Source organism: Malaclemys terrapin, chromosome 2, assembly GCF_027887155.1.
Source record: "Malaclemys terrapin pileata isolate rMalTer1 chromosome 2, rMalTer1.hap1, whole genome shotgun sequence".
Lineage (NCBI taxonomy): Eukaryota > Metazoa > Chordata > Testudines > Emydidae > Malaclemys > Malaclemys terrapin.
The window spans coordinates 237811224-237831915 of NC_071506.1; the positions used below are offsets into that span (position 1 = coordinate 237811224).

General features: G+C 40.5%; 1 protein-coding gene across 2 annotated transcripts in view; it reads left to right on the forward strand.

Annotated features, from left to right (window-relative positions):
• COL28A1 (collagen type XXVIII alpha 1 chain) overlaps positions 1-20692 on the forward strand; it is a 139799-nt gene that overhangs the window by 50738 nt on the left and 68369 nt on the right. For both annotated transcript variants that reach the window (XM_054016739.1, XM_054016738.1), the window contains exons 13-22: positions 942-1010; positions 7579-7647; positions 9573-9641; positions 12038-12106; positions 12980-13048; positions 14819-14887; positions 16607-16678; positions 18901-18969; positions 19438-19509; positions 20185-20253. In XM_054016739.1, the coding sequence (XP_053872714.1) occupies positions 942-1010; positions 7579-7647; positions 9573-9641; positions 12038-12106; positions 12980-13048; positions 14819-14887; positions 16607-16678; positions 18901-18969; positions 19438-19509; positions 20185-20253 (696 nt within the window). The remainder of the gene's footprint in view (positions 1-941; positions 1011-7578; positions 7648-9572; positions 9642-12037; positions 12107-12979; positions 13049-14818; positions 14888-16606; positions 16679-18900; positions 18970-19437; positions 19510-20184; positions 20254-20692) is intronic.

Sequence of the window (20692 nt, forward strand, 5' to 3'; positions counted from 1 at the left end):
TCTCTCTTATGCACCTATTCATTACTGCATCTTGTTTGAGCCAAAGATTACTTCTGGTGCTAATTCTTCAAAAATTGCTTTAGGCCATGTATCTTCTGTACCGTATGGACAAAGGGCCAATGCCTAGAACAACATACCTGTAAGGTTTTATTGCTCTTTTCCCTGCATCCATGGAACTCATGGGCGTTTTCCATGCTGTGGAACAATGCGAGATGTTGGAATGCATTCAATGTGTGCTGCATGAGGGCTACATAATCATTTTGTAATTTGCCCAGATGAAGGAGCAGCGCATTGTTGGGCTGCTTTTGGTGCAGCCCAGGAGGGAAATTGTGGATTAGGGAGTCATAGTGTCCCTCCCAGGCTCCATGATGCTCTGTAGAGGAACTACACTGCACCAGGTTTACACCCAGTGTGGCATATGCTGCCCAATGTACTGGACTGCTATGCCAACTCCCTACTGCCTTATACAGAGTGGGGGATGCAATGGCTCTGTGGAGCCTGATACTCCCTGTGTGCTGGCTGTGATGGTACCATGTACTGGTGCATGAGTATAAGTGGGTGCCTGTTATCCCCTTACTGTGTTCCAATTGGCATGTAGGATGGGCTACAATCTAGCCTTAAGGATAAATGAAGATGACTTTTTTATGCTCATAAATTATAGTTCATATTAACTGTTCATTAAAAGATGCTAGTGGTTTCATTTCAGTGCCACCAGGGGATATTATATGATGCACTATACCTCACCTATGAGTAAAGAGTAAAATTTTCAGAAGTGCCCAAATGAGTTGGGAGCCTAAGTCCCATTGACTTTCAATGAAACTTAGGCTCCAGAATGCTAAGTCCCATTTTCAAAAGTCACTTAGTCCCAGTCACTTGGGTGCTTTTGAAAGTCACACTGTAATAAAACAATAAGTAACTTCTCTGAAATTCCTTCCCAATAGGGTGATAGAGGCCAGGAAGGAAGAATTGGGCCTCCAGGACCTATTGGAATTGGTGAGCCAGGATTAACTGTAAGTGGACAGGACAGTTCTGTATAATGTGTTAGAAATTAAAAACAATACAAGACGTCTAAGTGAACTTGTTTGATAGATTATGGTCATATTGACTGGCCCACTCTGTACCTGCTACTGCTGGGATAATGAAAGTGCGGGGATGTGTTAGTAACTGTTGCAATAACAACTGCACGTAGCAGAGCTGAGCCAGGAGCCAGTGCCATCTCTAAAGAGTATGAAACAAAGAAAAATTTGATTGCCTGATCCCAGCTAAACAGCCTCTTAGGGCCTCATTTTCAATAAGACTCTAGATGCCAATTTGTATCTGTGCTTCTCTTCTAGTTGATGTTAAGGAGAAAAACACTTTAGAACTGTCTGAAATAAAAAATATATCTTTAAAGAATCAAAAGTTGGACCATTCCTATGTGCCTGTGTGTAACTTAAATACGTCAGCACAGCTGGTCAGGAAAGGTTATTTAGATGCCACATATCTTTAAATGTTTCTCTGCCACTGTCAGTCTCAGGATCTTAGTTCCTGGTTTCAAACTAGTTCTTATAGTTCTTTGGTTATAAATAAAAAGAGAAGAAACTTGTACAATAACTCCTCACTTAAAGTCATCCCGGTTAACGTTGTTATGTTGCTGATCAATTAGAGAACATGCTCATTTAAAGTTGCACAATGCTCCCTTATAACATTGTTTGGCAGCCGCCTGCTTTGTCCACTGCTTGCAGGAAGAGCAGCCCGTTGCAGCTAGCTGGTGGGGGCTTGGAACCAGCCCGCCTACCAGCTCCTTGTTCCCCTAAGTTCCCGGTACGGCAGCTGATCAGCAGGCTATCAATTGCTGGGCAGTTCAGCTGTCCCTCCCCCCACTGCCATGTGCTGCTCCTGTCCTCTCCCTTGGAGCTGCTCCCCGGAGCCTCCTGCTTGCTGTGTGGGGGAGCGGGGAGATAGAGGGGCTAATGTTAGGGTGTCCCCCTCCCCCCTGCTCCTGCACCCTGCTTACCCCATCTTCCATAGAGCAGGGGGGACACACAACAAGGCTCAGGAGAGAGGGAGCTTCCGGGCAGCAGGTGATATCTCAGCTTGTTGATCTACTTAAAAAGGCAATGTACTTAGAGTGGGGTCAGTGTACTTAAAGGAGCTATGCACATCTCTCTCTCACACACACAGTGTGCCTCTCTGTCTCTGTCTGCCATGCTGTCTCCCCTCCCTCCATTCGTGCTGCCTTGTATAGTGTGAGGCTACATTAACAACAATGAGTTAACCCTTGAGGGCTCAGCCAATTGCTAGTTCATCATTTAGCAGTAAGGCATTTCCTGGGAAATATCCCACCCTCTGACTTCACCACCTCAACCAAGCTTCACAATCATCATCACTGTATACCAGTATTAAATTGTCTGTTTAAAACTTATACTGTGTGTATAAAGGTGAGAGGGAATAACCAGCATGGATTTGTAAAGAACAAAGCATGTCAAACCAATCTGATAGCTTTCTTTGATAGGATAACGAGTCTTGTGGATAAGGGAGAAGCAGTGGATGTAGTATACCTAGACTTTAGTAAGGCATTTGATACGGTCTCGCATGATATTCTTATCAGTAAACTAGGCAAATACAACTTAGATGGGGCTACTATAAGGTGGGTGCATAACTGGCTGGATAACCATACTCAGAGAGTAGTTATTAATGGTTCCCAATCCTGCTGGAAAGGTATAACAAGTGGGGTTCCTCAGGGGTCTGTTTTGGGACCGGTTCTGTTCAATATCTTCATCAACTACTTAGATATTGTCATAGAAAGCACGCTTATTACGTTTGCAGATGATACCAAACTGGGCAACTGCAACTGCTTTGGAGGATAGGGTCATAATTCAAAATGATCTGGACAAATTGGAGAAATGGGCTGAGGTAAACAGGATGAAGTTTAATAAAGACAAATGCAAAGTGCTCCACTTAGGAAGGAACAATCAGTTTCACACATACAGATTGGGAAGAGATTGTCTAGGAAGGAGTATGGCAGAAAGGGATCTAGGGGTTATAGTGGACCACAAGCTAAATATGAGTCAACAGTGTGATGCTGTTGCAAAAAAAGCAAACATGATTCTGGGATGCATTAACAGGTGTGTTGTGAGCAATACATGAGAAGTCATTCTTCCGCTCTACTCTGCGCTGATTAGGCCTCAACTGGAGTATTGTGTCCAGTTCTGGGCACCACATTTCAAGAAAGATGTGGAGAAATTGGAAAGGGTCCAGAGAAGAGCAACAAGAATGATTTAAGGTCTAGAGAACATGTGGCCAGTGAAGGAAGGCTGAAAGGGTTTGTTTAGTTAGGAAAAGAGAAGACTGAGAGGGGACATGATAGCAGTTTTCAGGTATCTAAAAGGGTGTCATAAGGAGGAGGGAGAAAACTTGTTCATCTTAGCCTCTAAGGATAGAACAAGAAGCAATGGGCTTAAACTGCAGCAAGGGAGGTTTAGGTTGGACATTAGGAAAAAGTTCCTAACTGTCAGGGTGGTTAAACACTGGAATAAATTGCCTAGGGAGGTTGTGGAATCTCCATCTCTGGAGATATTTAAGAGTAGGTTCGATAAATGAATTCTAGGGAAGAGAAAAGAATGCTACAAATAGAAAGTTACTTCAGTGTTTATCTAAGGCAAAATTGGCTATTCTTTTTAAGAGCAGCCTCTGAATTTCTAAGCTTTGCCATTTCTTTTTTATCATTTTATCATTCCACCATTTCTCCAGGAGTAAGTTTTAGCTCTCTGTTGGAAACCATGCACTTCAGCTTGGCTTTGTCATATATGTTTTACTCATATAAGAGCATGGACTCAGTTTATTTTACACATACAATAAAAAATTATTCTTAATTTAAATCATCACACTCTCATATTTGGGTTTTGCAGAGAATTTTTTTCCAAACAAAGCAGAATAAGTAATTGCCATCTTGCTGCATTTCTAGAATCCTAATGATACTACACATATAGCAATACACAAACAGACCATATAAGACACACTTCAGTTGCCTCTGGTGCTAGGCACTAGTTAAAGCAATTCAGAGAAGTCTGGTATCACCAATCAGAAGAGTAATATAGCTTGGTATCAGGACCAGCGCAACCCATTAGGCGACCTAGGCGGTCGCCTAGGGCGCTACAATTTGGGGGGCAGTGACCGCGGCAGTATTTCGGTGGCAGGACCTTCCGTCGCCTCTGTGGAGGGGCGGCATTTCGGGGCGGGACCTTCCGCCGCCTAGGGCGGCAGAAAAGCTGGTGGCGCTCCTGCTTGGTATTATGGATCAGTAGATGTTATTATCTTTAAGAGCTACCACACACATTTTAATTATGGGAAATAACTTGTAACTCTCTCAGGCCTTGGCTACACTGGTGCTGTACAGCGCTGCAACTTGCTGCGCTCGGGGGTGTGAAAACGCCCCACCCCCCCGAGTGCAGCGAGTACAGCGCTGTAAAGCGCCAGTGTAATCAGAGCCTGCAGCGCTGCACGCTATTCCCCTTGGAGAGGTGGAGTACTTACAGCGGCGCGACTACACTTGTGCTTCTCAGCGCTGCCACGGCAGAGCTGGGAAGTCCTGAGTGTAGCCCAGGCCTCAGATACTATTGACATGCCAGCTCTATAATTGTGACCACTGTACCTTACTCAGAGATGATAATTCCTGTATTGACCTAAAAAATGATGCTATAACATCACTTGATTAATGACGCCATGGACACTTTCAAGAATAATAACTCTCTTCTCCTTTGCCTTCTCACAGAGTAGTTCTTCTGGGGAAAACATAAAAACCTTTCTTTCAGTAACTTGGAATAAAAAATACTGCAATGGCAATTATGAAATATATGACCAAGAATACAAACTAAATATTGTGGAAATCTTTGTAAATTTCTCTTAATCATAGAAATGTAGAGCTGGATGAGAACTTGAGATGTCATTAAAAGTCCAGCGCTCTTGCACTGAGGCAGGACCAAGTAAACCTAGACCATCCCTGACAGGAGTTTGTCCAACCTTTTCTTAAAAACCTCGAATGATGGGGATTCCACAACCTCCCTGGAAGCCTATCCCAGAACTTAACTACCCTTATAGTTAGAAAGTTTTTCCTAATATCTAATCTAAATTGCTCTTGCTCCATATTAAGCCTATTATTTCTTGTCCTTCCTGTTGTGTTCTACACTACCTTCGGTAGACATGAAGAACAGTTTATTGCCCCCCTCTTTATAACAACCTTTTATGTACTTGAAAACTGTTATGTCCTCCCTCGGGCTTCTCTTCTCCAGAATAAACAAACCCAATTTTTCAATCTTTCCTCATAGGTCAGGTTTTCTAGACCTTTAATCACTTTTGTTGCTCTCCTCTGGACTTTCTCCACATCTTTCCTAAAGGGTGGCACCCAGAATTGGGTACAGTCCACTAACTCAGTCGTCATCAGTGTCGAGTAGAGCAGGCCAGTTACTTCCCTGTCTTACATACAATACTCGTGTTAATACACCCCAGAATGATATTACCTTTTTTGAAACTTCATCATTTTTGACTCATTCAATTTGTGATCCACTATAACTCCCAGATCTGTTTCCGCAGTACTACTAGCCAGTTATTCCTCATTTTGTAGTTGTGTATTTGATTTTCCCTTCCCAAATGAAGTGCTTTGCCTTTGTCTATATTGAATTTGTTGATGTCAGACCAAAACTCTGATTCGTCAAGGTTGTTTTGAATTTTAAACCTGTCCTCCAAAGTGCTTGCAACCCCTCCCAGTTTGGTGATATCAGCACATTTTTCAAGCTGACTCTCCACTTCTTTGTTCAAGTCATTAATGAAAATATTGACTAGTACCTGACCCAGGACTGACCTCTGCAGGACCCCACTAGACATGCCTTCCCAGTTTGAGAGAGAGCCATTGACAACTACTCTTTGTGTACAGTCTTGCAACCGGTTGTGCACCCACCTTATAGTAATTTAATTTAGTCCACATTTCCCTAGTTTGCTTATGAGAATGTCATATGGGACTGTGTCAGAAGCCTTACTAAAATCAAGATAGATCATGTCTATTACTTTGCCGCCATCCACTAGGCCAGTAATCATGTCAAATAAGGAAATTAGGTTGGTCTGGCATGATTTGTTTTTAATCAATCCATGATTGCTATTACTTATAACCCTATTATCTCCTAGGTGCTTACAAATTGATTGTTTAATAATTTGTTTCACTATCTTTCCAGGTATTGAAGTTAGGCTGACTGGACAAAAATTCCTTGGATCCTTTTGGTTCAATATTTTTTAAAGAGAGGCACTATGTTTGTCCTTTTCCAGTCCTCTGGGCCCTCAACTGTCCTCCATGAGTTCTCAAAGATCATTGCTAATAGTTCTGAGATTGTTTCAGCTAGTTCTTTAAGTTTTCTAGGATGAACTTAATCAGTCCTTGTAGACTTGAATATATTTAACTTATTTCAATATTCTTTAACTTGTTCTTTCCCTATTTTGGGTTGCATTCCTTCCCCTTGTTGTTAATATTAAACTGTGTTGAGTATATGGTCACAATTAAATTTTTTAGTGAAGAATGAAGCAAAATAGGCATTAAACAACCTCAGCCTACTTGATGTCATCAGTTATTAGCTCTCCTTGCTCACTAAGTAGAGGACCTACACTTTTTCATCTCTCTCTTTCTAATGTATTTAAAGAACCTCTTATTACCTTTTATGTCCCTAGCTAATTTTAACTCATTTTGCATTTTGCCTTGTGCATTATAATGCCTTTATCAAAACAGTTGAGGGATCAAATTATGCTAAGGGGATTAAAAACATTAATTTTATTATATATGTAGAGTTGGGGTTCTATGTGTTAAATAGAAACTAATTTATTTTATGTATAACTTCCACAATTAATTCTTCCATGAATTATTATTCCTTTAGAGTTGATGGTAATAAGTAGTACCTTTAAGATTGTAAGTTCTTTGGGATCAAAGACTGTCATTTACTATGTTTGTAGAATGCCTAGCCCAGTGGGGTCCTAAGCTAGCCAAAGCCTCTAAGGATCACCACTATACAAACAATGGATGTAATTACAATAGCTTATACTAGCACACAGTACAGTACACGGATTTTTACAGGCACAGAACCATCCAAACAAATGATGTGATTCCATTGCTGATTCTTTCCCTCACAGAAGGGGGAAATAGAAAAGATCCTGAAACCTTTGTAGATCACACTATGTATGCAGTAGTATTGTAGCCGTGTCGGTCCTACGATATTAGAGAAACAAGCTGAGTGAGGTAATATCTTTTATTGGACCCACTTCTGTTGGTGAGAGAGGCAAACTTTCATGTTTCATTAGACCTGAAGAAGAGCTCTGTGTAAGTCTCTCTCACCAACAGAAATTGGTCCAATAAAATATCTATTTTATGTCATCCACACCATTGTTATGTAACTCATCAAAAAGTGGCTGCTCCATTGTGTTCTAATTGTTTGCTTTAAGTAGGCTATTGCAGAATTTCTTGTAGCCCTTGCAGTTCTCAGCTCCATGACAGATGGGATGGTACTCGTGTACCTGAAATAGCATCAATAAGGAAATGTTATTTTTTTTTTTTAACATCAGGGGCCTCGTGGTCCTGAGGGTGTACAAGGGGAAAGAGGGCCCCCAGGAGAAGGCATTCCAGGCCAGAAGGTAAATGTTACACTGAAATTCTTAAATACTGTGATTGTGGTTTTCAAAAAGTGTCTAAGTGATTTAGGAGCACAATACTGAAAGTCAGTCAATGCGGCGTATGCTTCAAGACATTTTAGGTGCTTCTTTAATATTTTACTTTCTCTTAAAAAGCTTGAGTCCTACCAAAAGAAATGTCACCCTCGCCAAAATACAGTAATAAATTACTGATCCACTTAGTGCTGAAGACTGTGTTAATAAAAGGTCTTATCATGGTAGCATTGGTAGGTTAAAAAAGTATCTTTTGAAAAGCTCTTTATGTAAACTATAACCCATACAGCTGCTTAGTACTGGAGGGAACCATTCAGAAGGCAGTTTGATTCTTCTTGCCACTCTGGGAAATTCCGACAAGGATTATATGATTGTGACTCTAGGCACCTCTGTATTCACACTCTACACACTATTGGAATAATATTTGTACAAAACATGCCTTGTGAGAGATCATATACAAGCTAATAATGTGCTGGTTATTAATATAATTGAAAATGCATGTATTTATGTTATATGTGGAGTTATGCATTCCTTCTATCTGATATTATTAAAATGTATTTGAATCAGACAAATCTGGGCTGTGGGTAAGCAGTTTTTTTCCAGATAACAGAAAGGCTGGTGTCTTCATCCAGGCACAATCACAGACACTTGGCAATGACAGTCAATTGGCATATCAGAAGCTGCAGGGACAGATCAATTTGAATTATAGAAAGCACTAGTGGGGAAGAAACTATCATGGAACCTTCTCCATCAGACTCCATGGCACCTTTCTTCACAGCAGCAGAGCATTTTAAGGCACTCAGGTTTACAGGATAAGGTTTACACAACCTCTCACTGGTCTGAATAGCACTTCAGAATGTGACAATGAGTCTGTATGGACATATACCTCATTATAGCATATCATCAACATCTTAAAATAAAATATATGAGTGTGCTGATTAATAAATAGTTTTTTGAAACTAAAACAAAACCCCAAATATTAGTGGTGGAACTTGAACTGAAATTTCACATCCCAGTCCCACGTAATCCTCTTTCTGCTGTTTTGTACAAGTAGAGCACAACAATCTCATGCTGAGATATTTTATTGGTTCCACAATTCCCTGGTGCCTTAACTGCTGAACAAAGAGGATTTTCCTCCCTATAAAAGAAAAGATGTCAGACAGTCACATTGTGTGCACTGGCGTTACAACAGTCCACACCAAACTGCTCTATCAAGCAAATAAAAGGAAGTTCTTCTTCACACAGCGCACAGTCAACTTGTGGAACTCCTTGCCTGAGGAGGTTATGGAGGCTAGAACTATAACAGGGTTTAAAAGAGAACTGGATAAATTCATGGAGGTTAAGTCCATTAATGGCTGTTAGCCAGGATGGATAAGGAATGGTGTCCCTAGCCTCTGTTTGTCAGAGGATGGTGATGGACGGCAGGGGAGAGATCATTTGATCATTACCTGTTAGGTTCACTCCCTCTGGGGCACCTGGCATTAGTCACTGTCGGTAGACAGGATACTGGGCTGGATGGACCTTTGGTCTGACCCAGTACGGCCATTATATGTTCTTATGTTAGGCACATTTTGCAATGTTTAAAAGATGAAAAACCCAGAGTGTTCTAGTCTCCTTTCTATTATTGCTTTCCCCCTTCTTACTCTATCTAAACCTGAGAGTTCTTTTAAAGCCCTTTCAAGTTACAATAGTTCTAACGGCATAAATGCAGTTTATGAACTGTAGCTAAGCTACTTCCCATTGCGATAAATGACTCTTTTGATAGTGTGTCTTGTTTGAAGAAACTGTTTCCGTGCAGACATCGTCTATTGTGGTTTTCTGTTGATTTGTGTTAGAAATTTAAATGTGTGAAGTCCTAAAGCCAGTTAACTTATATCAATACTATATATTTCCAGGGTGAAAAAGGCTCAGAAGGCCCAGCAGGTCCAATTGGAATAGCAGGAGAATCAGTCAAAGGTGCAAAGGTATGGTAAATAAGATTTTTTTTAAAATCATACCTGTATGATTTATAGTTAAAGTAATGATTATTTAGTCCTTAATGCGATCTAGAAATAGTATATAAATATCTTATAGTTGGATGTGGACTGAACTATTCTATGCTGTTCTAATACTATGACCATGCCCCTGGTTAAGTCTATTGACTGATGACACATGGGGCTCAGTCCTCAGCTGCAGCCAGGCTGTGCTCTGTGCAGTTGGGAGTGAGGGGAAAGAAGTTGACAAAGGTGACTTTACCCCCACATTTAAGCTCCCAAATCCTGGGGCTTGGCCTGCTTCTGGTGCTATTCAGGGGACCTTTCCATTATAGCATGCAAGGGGATTTCTGTCAGCCGGGATTGCTGGAGCAAAGCCCCTTGTTTTGACCATGCCCCCAACCTCTGTGCAAGGAATTAGAATGCAAAGTGTGCATTGCCAGCCCTGTGTCACTTGGGAATCTCCCAGGAAACTGGTTAAGATGCTTTACTGCCCCATTGCAATACAAATGGACCATATCCATGATTTTCCAAAATGTGTGCTGAAAATGAGGTCATCTACCAGCAATCAATGGGTTTCACCCTTTCAAAAATAAGGCCACTTTTTAGCATCCAAATGTGTATTGAAGAGCCTATCTTTAAGCTCTCTATTTGGAAAATGGCCTCAGAATCTGGTGTATGGTATTAATTAGCCTGCAGACACTGAATTCACCTCCATCTGCTAGCAAAATAAATTCAGCCAAAAGCCAGACAACACATTCTTTTAATTCCTGAGAGATCTCAGTGAGAGACATTGAAATCACATTGTGGCTACATTACCACCACATGCCATTGGTTGTCATGGTGCTCTATATAACATACTATCCCAACACTCAGAATTAACTGCTTTTACGTGCTAGAGTGAAGAATTTATCCAAAGTTCTGATTAGAAGGCAATGTGGAAGCACCCTACCTCAGTGGGAGATGAGAGAAGGATTGTCTCTCTGGGAGCCATAATTTCTCCCCACGCCCACCACTGGGGGAGGGGGAGTGGGCAGCAGTCCACATGACCTTTTAGGATATCCCACCTCCTCCCTGCCCCCTCAATGCAATGTGTTTCCCGAGGATAAGAACTACAATTGTCCCTGGCCTTTGTGCAGGGGAAAGTTTCTTGCATCTTTCCTCCCTCCTCATGTCCACTCAAAAGCCAGGGATAATCTGTTCCTATGTATGGTTTTAAGATTAAGTTGGATAAGTTTATGGAGGGAATGGTTTAATGATAAAACATAGTAGCCAAGGAAAACCAAGCAATGGTACATGAACAGCATAATGGCCAACATGGGTCAGGCTAGAGACTCTTGCCTATATGCTCGGGGTATTACTGATCGCCATATTTGGGGTCGGGAAGGAATTTTCCTCCAGGGTAGATTGGCTGAGCCTCTGGAGGTTTTTCGCCTTCCTCCGCAGCATGGGGCAGGGATCACTAGCAGGAGGGTCTCAGCCGATTGAAGTCACTAAAACACAGGATTGGGGACTTCAACGGTAGAGTCCAGGGAAGGGTCTTGCGGCCTGCAGCATGCAGGGGGTCAGACCAGATGATCATAATGGTCCCTTCTGACCTTAATGTCTATGAGTCTATGAGTCTATGACATTTCCCTGCATGGCACTGAAAATATTGCAAGGTGCTCATATCAGCTAGGTTTCTCTTGTTTGCAAGTTACTGGCATTCAGGGCAGAGAGTTATATTGGAAACTTGGTTCAATAGTAATAAATGCATATAATAGGAACTGCAAAATATAGTTTCAGGTAATTTAAAATATAGTTGAAAGGCAATTACTAGCTTGGTTGCTCAAACCACCATCACAGACTTTAGTTGTTTATGACATACTGCAGAGATCTTCTTTCTAGGATGTATACTTCAGTCTGCTGCTTTCTAATTCTAATTCCCTTGTGGGTTGGGTGAATACAAGTTTCAGAAAACTTCTCACTGTATGCATTGCTAAGCAAATTTTACGCTTATTCTTTATTAGAACAGAATTTTGTTAACTAAATTATGTTATTTGAGTTGGGGGAAGAGAGATATTTTCATTTGCTTTATCTTCCTTAAAGCTGATACCTGTGAATAATTCAGACACATTTTCTTAGTGACTTTTCATGTTCCAAAGATTGGTGTTGCTATATATATTGTTATTAAAACTGAATAAAACATAACCAGAACAAATCTTTGAAAAAATAATGGCAAAGCTAGCCCAAATATTCTGTATCCCATGACTTCTCTTCGTGGGTTTTTCTTTTGGATGTTTTGTAAGTTAATCTGTATGGTAGAATGTAAGGAAAACATTTCAGACCTAAAAATGATGCTGTTATAAATCATTGTGATTTACAAGTCACAAGGTTTTTCTATGCAGGGTGAACGGGGCCCTGAAGGACCACAAGGGCCTATTGGACAACCTGGAATCAGCAGTCAAGGAATCCAGGTAAATCTGACATTAAGTTTAGTTAAGAAATACATTCAATTGAACGCCTAGTTTTGGCATAATATACTGCATTATTATTAGATGACAGGAGCCCAAACTAAAACCCTATTAGCTTTGTTTAAGTAAATGGCTGTGTCACTGATTTCAGTAGGAAAAGAGTCAGCCGCAGCTCTAAACTTTGGAGATGTTGCAAAATTTAGATCCAGATCTAGATTTCATACTTGGCCTAATCTCTAATTTTTAATGCCTAGAGATTCAAAAAACACCACTGTGAGTTGTACCTTAAAAATACCAGACAGGGCCCAATCCAAAGTTCATTGACATCAATGGAAAGACTCTGATTTCAATTGTCTTGAGATCAAGCCAATTGAAAGGTGAATTATCTGGACCAATCCATGCAATAATTTGCACAGCAGACTTCCAGAGATCTCCACATGGGATGATGCAGTAGGGAAGATTTTTATAGGGTGAGTGCTCAGCGGCTCTGAAATTCTGATCATTTACAGAGGCCTCACAATGGACACTCAAAAATTGATGCATCTAAAGTGATGAGTCCCTTTTGAAAGTGTAGCCCTATCCTCTCAGAGGCCAGAGCATAATTTCCCACCGCACAGGATTAGGATGAGGAGACAAAAATCCTCTCCCCGGCTTTCCCCACCACTACCTAGGCCAATTCCTTAACTTGGGGTAATTCAGTGAAATCCATGTGTGTGTGACTGAGGGAAAATTGAGTAAGGAGCTTGTGATTTGGCCCTAGAACAGACAGCCAGTTAGGTTTCTTTCCTTTGGAGGATAATAAATTCATTTTATTAACCTGGAAAATGAACCCATGGAAGTGTAGTTTTCATTAACGTCTTCCTTCTTTTTTTTAAGGGTATCCAAGGTCCTAAAGGTATACCTGGGCCAAAAGGATCTCGAGGCATGGGTGTGCAGGGTCCAAAGGTAACTTTCAAGAGAATTACAAATAAAAAAAAAATTTATTGGCCACCTCAAGGGATAAGGAATATATCTGACCAAAGTCAGACATCCCAGTGCTTTTAAAGTGTATTCCATTGTGGGAACAATGGAAAGAAATGAGATCCATATTTGGTCTTTGTAGGAAAACTCCCATGACACTGTGCTGTGTGGGTGGAATAAGCATGGATATGTCCTTACAACAGAATGTTTGGAGCTTGCTCTCAAGTACTCGAACAGTTTTCTACTGTGGAAGCACGCCCCTGATATCGTAACTCATAAAAGGCAACACTGGCTACCAGTGTTTAATAGTATATGAAGTAGAAACATAGAGATTTCTGACTGATATATTTGAAAGATTCTGAAGAGGAAAGCCACTCCATTTTAACAGCCTCCATTGCTGGACCTCACCACTGCATTGTTTCAAGCTAGCAGTTCTTTACTGTTTAAACAAATACAGATTTTCTTCATCAACCATGGATTCAAGTCAAATTTCTTTCATTTTGATTCATTGTGTGTTGGTTTGGTGGCATATAGACACTGTATGTAAATGTCAGACTCCACTGAGAAATTCTAAATTAATGGCTCTCCCACTGTGAACTCTGGTGATTTGCAGAGAATTTGCTGGTCACATGATGCTGGCTTTCATTCTTCTTTCCATCTGATTCTGCAGCCTTCCATCCTCATCATAGGAAAAGGGTTTGGAGGTCTGCAGCATTAGACGAAAACATGAAGGGAGAAAGAAAGTCAGCCTAGCTTACAGTTACAAGGTGACACTGCTTCTAGGGTGACCAGACAGCAAATGTGAAAAATCAGGACAGGGGTGGGGGGAATAGGAGCCTATATAAGAAAAAGACCCCAAAATCGGGACTGTACCTATAAAATTGGGACATCTGGTCACCCTAACCACTACATAAGTGAAAGAAAGATAGGTGAAACAAGCGCCACCCTCATAACCAGAGCCACTAGCAGGACTGGTACTTCAGGAAAGGAATGTTCAGGGGCAGGGGAGCAAATGAATTAGCAGGAACAGATGAAATAAAAAGCAAAAATAGACATTGTGATTAAGTTCTTCCACAAGAGGACAGAATGCTTATTTTATTGAAAGCACCCTGTTAAATACTTTCTGGACATTATTTTTGCATGTAAGCAATTGCTGTAGTTGCCATAAGGATGCTGTGTGGTTGGGCAAGGGAGAACAGGTGATCAAGAGATACGATCTCTATTAAGACCATGAAAAGCTCAAGGCTAGTGCTGGTCAGAAAATGGAATTTCTGATCCTTGGGATAATTCTGCTATTTCAAAATTAGGTTTTGTACCAAATCAGAATGAAAAGCCAAAATATCAAAATTTCCAGCGGAACAAAAGTCCCCCCCCCAAAAAAAAAAATTAATCTGGAACTATCAAGACATTTTTGTTTCACTATGTCAAAATATTTCATTTCAATGTAAATATTTATATATTAATATAAAAATCAAAACGAATTGAATCAAAAGAATAAAGTCAAAACAAAATGTTTAACCACCAAAATAAAACTAGAAAGTCAAAATGATTCATTGACTTTTTTCTGTTGAAAACTTCATCGAAATAGTTCAAGTGACACAATTGCATTTTCTGATGGAAGACTGTTTTGTCATCAATTTTCAACCAGCTCTACCTGGGAATCTGTTCTAAACCTTCAATAATCTGTGTTGTTATACAAATAAATAAAGTTAAAATCTGTACTTGTGCTAAACACAAATAATTTTTCATTACTAGGGAAAAGAAGGTGAATTGGGACAAAAGGGGGATCCAGGACCACCAGGAGTTGGAGTACCCGGACCGAAAGTGAGCCTATTTAAAAAAAAAATCATGCCAAGTTTTCTGCAAAAATATATGATAATTTTTAGTAAGAAGTTGCTTATGTCCATGTACCTCAGTGACAAAGTCTCCATAGAGAAGTGTATTTCAACTGTTTAAAATTCATAGTTTCAACCATTATTCACTCTTCTAAATAAGTCATGTTTAAGTGATAGCATGATGCTAGCAAATGGGAGAGCAACGATCATGCTAATGAAGACTGAATAATATATGAGAGTGATGAGCTGGGAGGAGCAAACAGAGCTCTCATAGAAGGGGCTGCCTATGCAGTTTTTATATCACTCCTAATCCACACCCATCCCTAGGCCGACTTGCCATGCCTTCACTCTCTCCTCCTTTCTGACCCTTCTCAAATCCCACTTCAAGGAGGTTTGCAAATTTGCAAATAGTCATATGTAAACAAAGAAGCAAAATCCTGTGTAACTTTTGTATTACTCACCCAACTCACTGCATAGTGCTCCCCACCTTTCCCCATGTCTGGCCCTCCTCCTAAAGTCCAGTCCTCCGTCTTTATATCCTGGTCTCTTTAAGGCTAGTGAGGAAAGTCTCCAGGCCAGCACTACCTGTCCCAGGGTTTACTGGAATAGAGCCATAGCTGTGGGATAAGGAATGCAGTTTGTGAGGGAGAGGAAGTGGTTTCTGGGATACAGTTGGGAATGTGAGAAGAAACTCCATGCTTACACCTCTGCTCAAAGCAGAGTTGCAGCCCCTGCAGTGTGGCGCTCTGCCCCAGCAGAACTATCACAAGTTAGACCATAGGTGGTGGCCGGGCAGGCAAGGCTGCAATTATACTCAGGGAATTGAAGACAAGATGTCTGCTCTCGGCAGGGTGTTTGTGTAACACCAACAGACCCCAGTCATTAGCGGTTGGGATCGAACCTGGGATCTCTGGAGCTATATTCATGAGCCCCTACCGCATGAACTAAAAGTCATATGGCTGTTAGCTAAGGCTGTAGAGCAGACTCATTTTATCTCTCTCTGTCTAAGTGGTCTCGGTGCCACTACATGGGACAGAACACCACACCCAGAAGGTGTGTGGGTTACATTTGCAGCAGAAAAGAACTGCACAGGTGTGACCCCCCTCCCTGCTGTGCTGAGTCCTGGGAGAGCAGGGGGCATTGCCATCTCCCCAGTTCCTCTCCTTCTGCACCCAAAGGCCTAGGGAGAATGGGGCATGAATCCTCTCCCCCCACCGCCTAATCCCTGAAGAAGAGTTCTGTATAAGCTCAAAAGCTTGTCTCTCTTACCAACAGAAGTTGGACCAATAAAAGATATTACCTCACCACCTTGTCTCTCTAAAATACATCCTAGAATACTAAAGGAACTGATTGAAGAGATCTCTGATCCATTAGCTATGCAATGTAACTATAAATAACCACAGGAGCAGGCCCTTATGCTACATGCTAGCCATGCCATGTGAATACTAGTTTGTTAAATCTAGAGATGCTTTAATTTGATAGAGGTGTAGTGTTTTTAAAAAATAAATTTAAAATGTGTATTCCATATTGAATGCATTAGTTGGGTTTCTTGATTGGGATAATCAGTATAGTATTAATTAGGGAGAATCTATTTTTGGACAGAAATATTGCCCATTAACCAGTATTGTAACAGAATGTAACTCCCTCAGTGTATAAAGTGCATGAGTTTACCAAGCTTTTGGGAAATAAATATTGATCACCTTTTAAGGGACATCCAGGAACACCAGGAATCCCAGGAAAAATGGGAATGATAGGACTAACTGGAAACAACGGGAAAAAGGTAAGCCAGTATTTCTGTTTGCTGATGTGAAAGCTTTAGGCTAGATAGGACGATCAAATTCAGACCTCACTGCAAATTGAATCCCTCTGCTCCCAGGAGGGCAGCTACACAATGGAGAGACGTTCCTCCTGGGGGAAGGTTGGCACCAGTACATGTCCTTCCCTAGGGGGTCTGCTGAGGTAAGACAGTTTTAAATATGGATAGGTTTCCATAGAGCCCCACTGGCAAAGGGGCACTGGGCATTGAAACTGCAACTGTTCTAGCTGACCTCACGAGGGTGGCTATCTGTCCAGGTTTTCCCAGGATCATCCCTTTTTTGTGGTAGCTGTCCCAGGAGCTCTGTCAAGATGCTCCGTACACAGTTCCAGCTGTCCAGTCTTATGGGTTCAGAATCATCTCGGATTTCCCATTTTTTTGGTACAGTAGAGGTAGCAACCCTAGACCTGGGTCCTGTCCATATTGTGGATTGTGTTGGCCAGCTCTGGATTTCTGTTTTCTCACCCCCACCCACTACGCATACTCCATCAGAGTGGGGTAGCAGACATCTTATGTCACTGAGCCCCTCTTCCCCTCAGATTTTCTGCCACTGGGGGATTAGTGTGGCCTTCAGTATCCAGTTTGCTTTGCAAGATTTAGTTCAGTCTGGGTCAATAAAGATCTACAAAAGTAAGAGTACAAGTCCACTTTTCACTTCATACAACTTCTTTTTAGTGCCGCTATAAAGGACACAACTAGTGCCAGACTAAAGGCTGAAGTATGGAATCTTTCTTGGTGGATGAAAAGCAGGGTTGATGTTTTGCAACTTAATGTTAAATTATTTCACATTCATAAAAAATTGAAGTCAGTGAAAATCCACTCACCCCCCCAAAATGAAGGTCATTGAGTTTAGCAAAAAAACTGTAGAAAGCAGAAGTTGCTAGGGGGCTTATTTTAGTGATGGCCTATGTGTCTTCAGAAAAAACTGCATCCACAAACAGTTACACCTTCATCATAGTTTCCACAGTTCTTTGCAAGCACAAATATTAGCAGTTGGGCACCTACCACATTCATTATAGGTGCAAGTAGGTAACTAGTCTAACTATCATTTGCACCTGCGGTGTTTTGTGGACACAAAGAAGTAGTTACAATTATTTGCAGACACAAAACTGGCTCATACAAATGAAGTCCAGATTGAGGCCTAACTTAAAGTCATGCCCCATAATTGTACTTTAAATCAAAAGTTCTAATCAGCGGTGGATTTTTCCAGAGCTGGCAGACTATACGCACCAACTTAAGCTATTTAACACTTTTTTCTGTTTTTGAATGACTTATGTTTATTTACTAATTTGTTCTTATTAAAAACAATTGGATGAAGGATTTTCTTGAATGCCTTTCAGTCTATAGATTGTTTATTACCTATTTGCCACACCTATTGCTTCAAGTATTTGCTAAATGGCATTGTTTCTGCTTCCAAATTGCATAGCTCACAATCTATCCCACAAAGAGTTTTTGAGACAGCTGTGCAAGCACTTCTGGTACTTCCCTTATGACTATGTGTGCATAGAGTATCTTTCTACAACAATTCTTGCAAGCAAAAACTCACTCCTATGAGTATTTGTGGAAATAAATAAAAACAGTTGCTAACATTTGTTTCTGTTTCCTGATCAGCTCTTTTCTCGTATCTTCTGTTTGGTTAAAATTTCCTTTTTGGTAAAGTTCTGACCAGAATTGGTCACATGTAGCATAAAAATGAATTTGCAGCTTTTATTAGAATGTTTTCAGATTCTCTTTTGCAATATTTGTCCAGTTGTGAATGGATGATTCTCAAAAGCAAATCAGGCCCTGATCTGCAACTGATTCTGTGTGGGCAGTCATCTATGCCTGCATAGAACCCTGCTGATTTCAATGGCATTCTGCATAGGAAGAAGGGGCTGCCTGCAGACACTCTCTTGCAGCTTTTGGGACCTAAAAGTCTGGGTACTAGCTCCAAACTGTTTGATATTTAAACCAAGCTGAAAAATCTCAAGGTTGGGTTATTTTTTGAGACTGTCAAGCTGGACTGTTTCAGCTACACAGGATATAATTGAGAGAACAAACTTTTTTTGATATGTTGGGAGCCTGACCTTGCCCAACCCAGGAAAAGTGTATTGATCCAAACCACTTCCCAGAATGTTAATTAGAACTTTGATTCTGTAGCATACACATCAATGTGAGAATTAATAAACTGATATAATTTTCATTAGGGGGAACAAGGAGTGCCTGGCTTAAGAGGCCCAGAGGGACCACCTGGGAAAGGAGATGTTGGCCAAAAGGTATGAATTATTAATATCCGTCTTTGAGAAACATAACAAGGTTAAATATTCGTGTTTAAAAACACAGTTCAATGACTGGTATAATTTGAATTTGTTATGGTCTTCCTTAAGTAGTAGCTTCACCAGTTTAAACATTTGATCTCAATAGAACTTGAGAGTGCTCAGCATGAGTATGCGGCAGAATGAAATGCAAGTACTAAAATTAAAGTTCAAAATTATCATTGAAGTCAGTGGGACGTAAATGTGCTCAGCTCCTTGGGATGGGGGGGTGGAAATCAGGCTACTTTTTAGTGCCTAAATGTGGCTTTAGGAATGTAGAAGGATATATTCAAAAGGCACACATGAGAGTTAGATATCTAAAAAATTTTGAATCTTTCTCCCTAACCTTAGGCACCCAGGATTTTTTTTAACTATCAAGTGTAAAATCTTTGTAGTGATTTATAAACTAAATGATTATATTTGGGTCAGGGTGATCACGGAGAAAAAGGATCCCAAGGGGATGCTGGTGCTAAAGGATTACAAGGACCTCTAGGACCAAAAGTAGGTTTGTTCTTTCCTATACTCCTTTTTCTACACTATACAAACATCTCTGGAATTTTTATGGTGTGAATTTATTGACGACTCTAAAGCTTTGAGATTTTTATGTTAAACTGGCAAAACAGAAAAGTATATTTTCATCCTGTGCACTGAATGAGGCAGGGGTTCTGTGGAAAAATAGTATGTGATTATGTAATTCAATACCATCATAAAGGGACCAAATTAATATTGCAAAGGCACTGTTAATTCAGGCATTTCCCAAGGTTAGGGTGCTTAATTTTTCAACCTTAACATTCTTTTGTATAATGTATTATATATATATATATATGCCCTGCACACTGAAGCCATCCAAATCACACACGTATATAATAAAATAGCTCTATTAGCTGAGCAAAGAAACAACCACCACCACATGAGTTAGTATTAATTTTTTTTTTATCAAATAAGTTGTTCAACCAGTGCTCATTTCAGACTTGAAGTTCAGGCTATGTTCCTCAAGAGGTTTATTAGGGTTTGCAAATTTGAGGAAAAATGGATTGATTTATGTTTTTTCACCAAATATTACCCATTTGATCTGAAATATTTTGGCTATTTTATACTAAGGGTTGAACAATAAATAAATTAGTACATACACAGGAAGTATTTACTTTATACTTATATTATATTGTTTTATTGTAGGGTGAGCCCGGAAATAAAGGCTCAGTTGGTAACCCTGGACCATCGATTCGTGGACCGCCTGGACCAAAGGTAAATCATCTGAGATTTATCTGCTGGAGCCAAAATATTGAACATTTTGCACTCAGTAACACTTATACCTTATACTGATATAAGGTATACTTATACCAGGTTAATGGAACTAAAGTTGCAATGATAGAAATAAAGGCAGACCTAGCCCAGTTAGTTTAATACAGATGTATGCCTATCTTCTGTTGTACTGTGGTTTATTTCATAGAGGAAAATAACTGTTTTGTCATTTCATTGAAGGTAACTTTTGTCAGAATGGCCCTGTAAAAGCTGAGACTTCATATGTATCCTGAAAAAGCAAAAAGGTTTATTTTCAGCCTTTTGTAACAGAATGCCACCCACCAGCTCAGCAGGGGAGGAGGATGTTTGATTAGCCCAGCAGGGAAGAAACCTCTGAGATTCTGGGAGGAGGGTTGGAAGGGAGGAATAGGCTTGGCTGTTC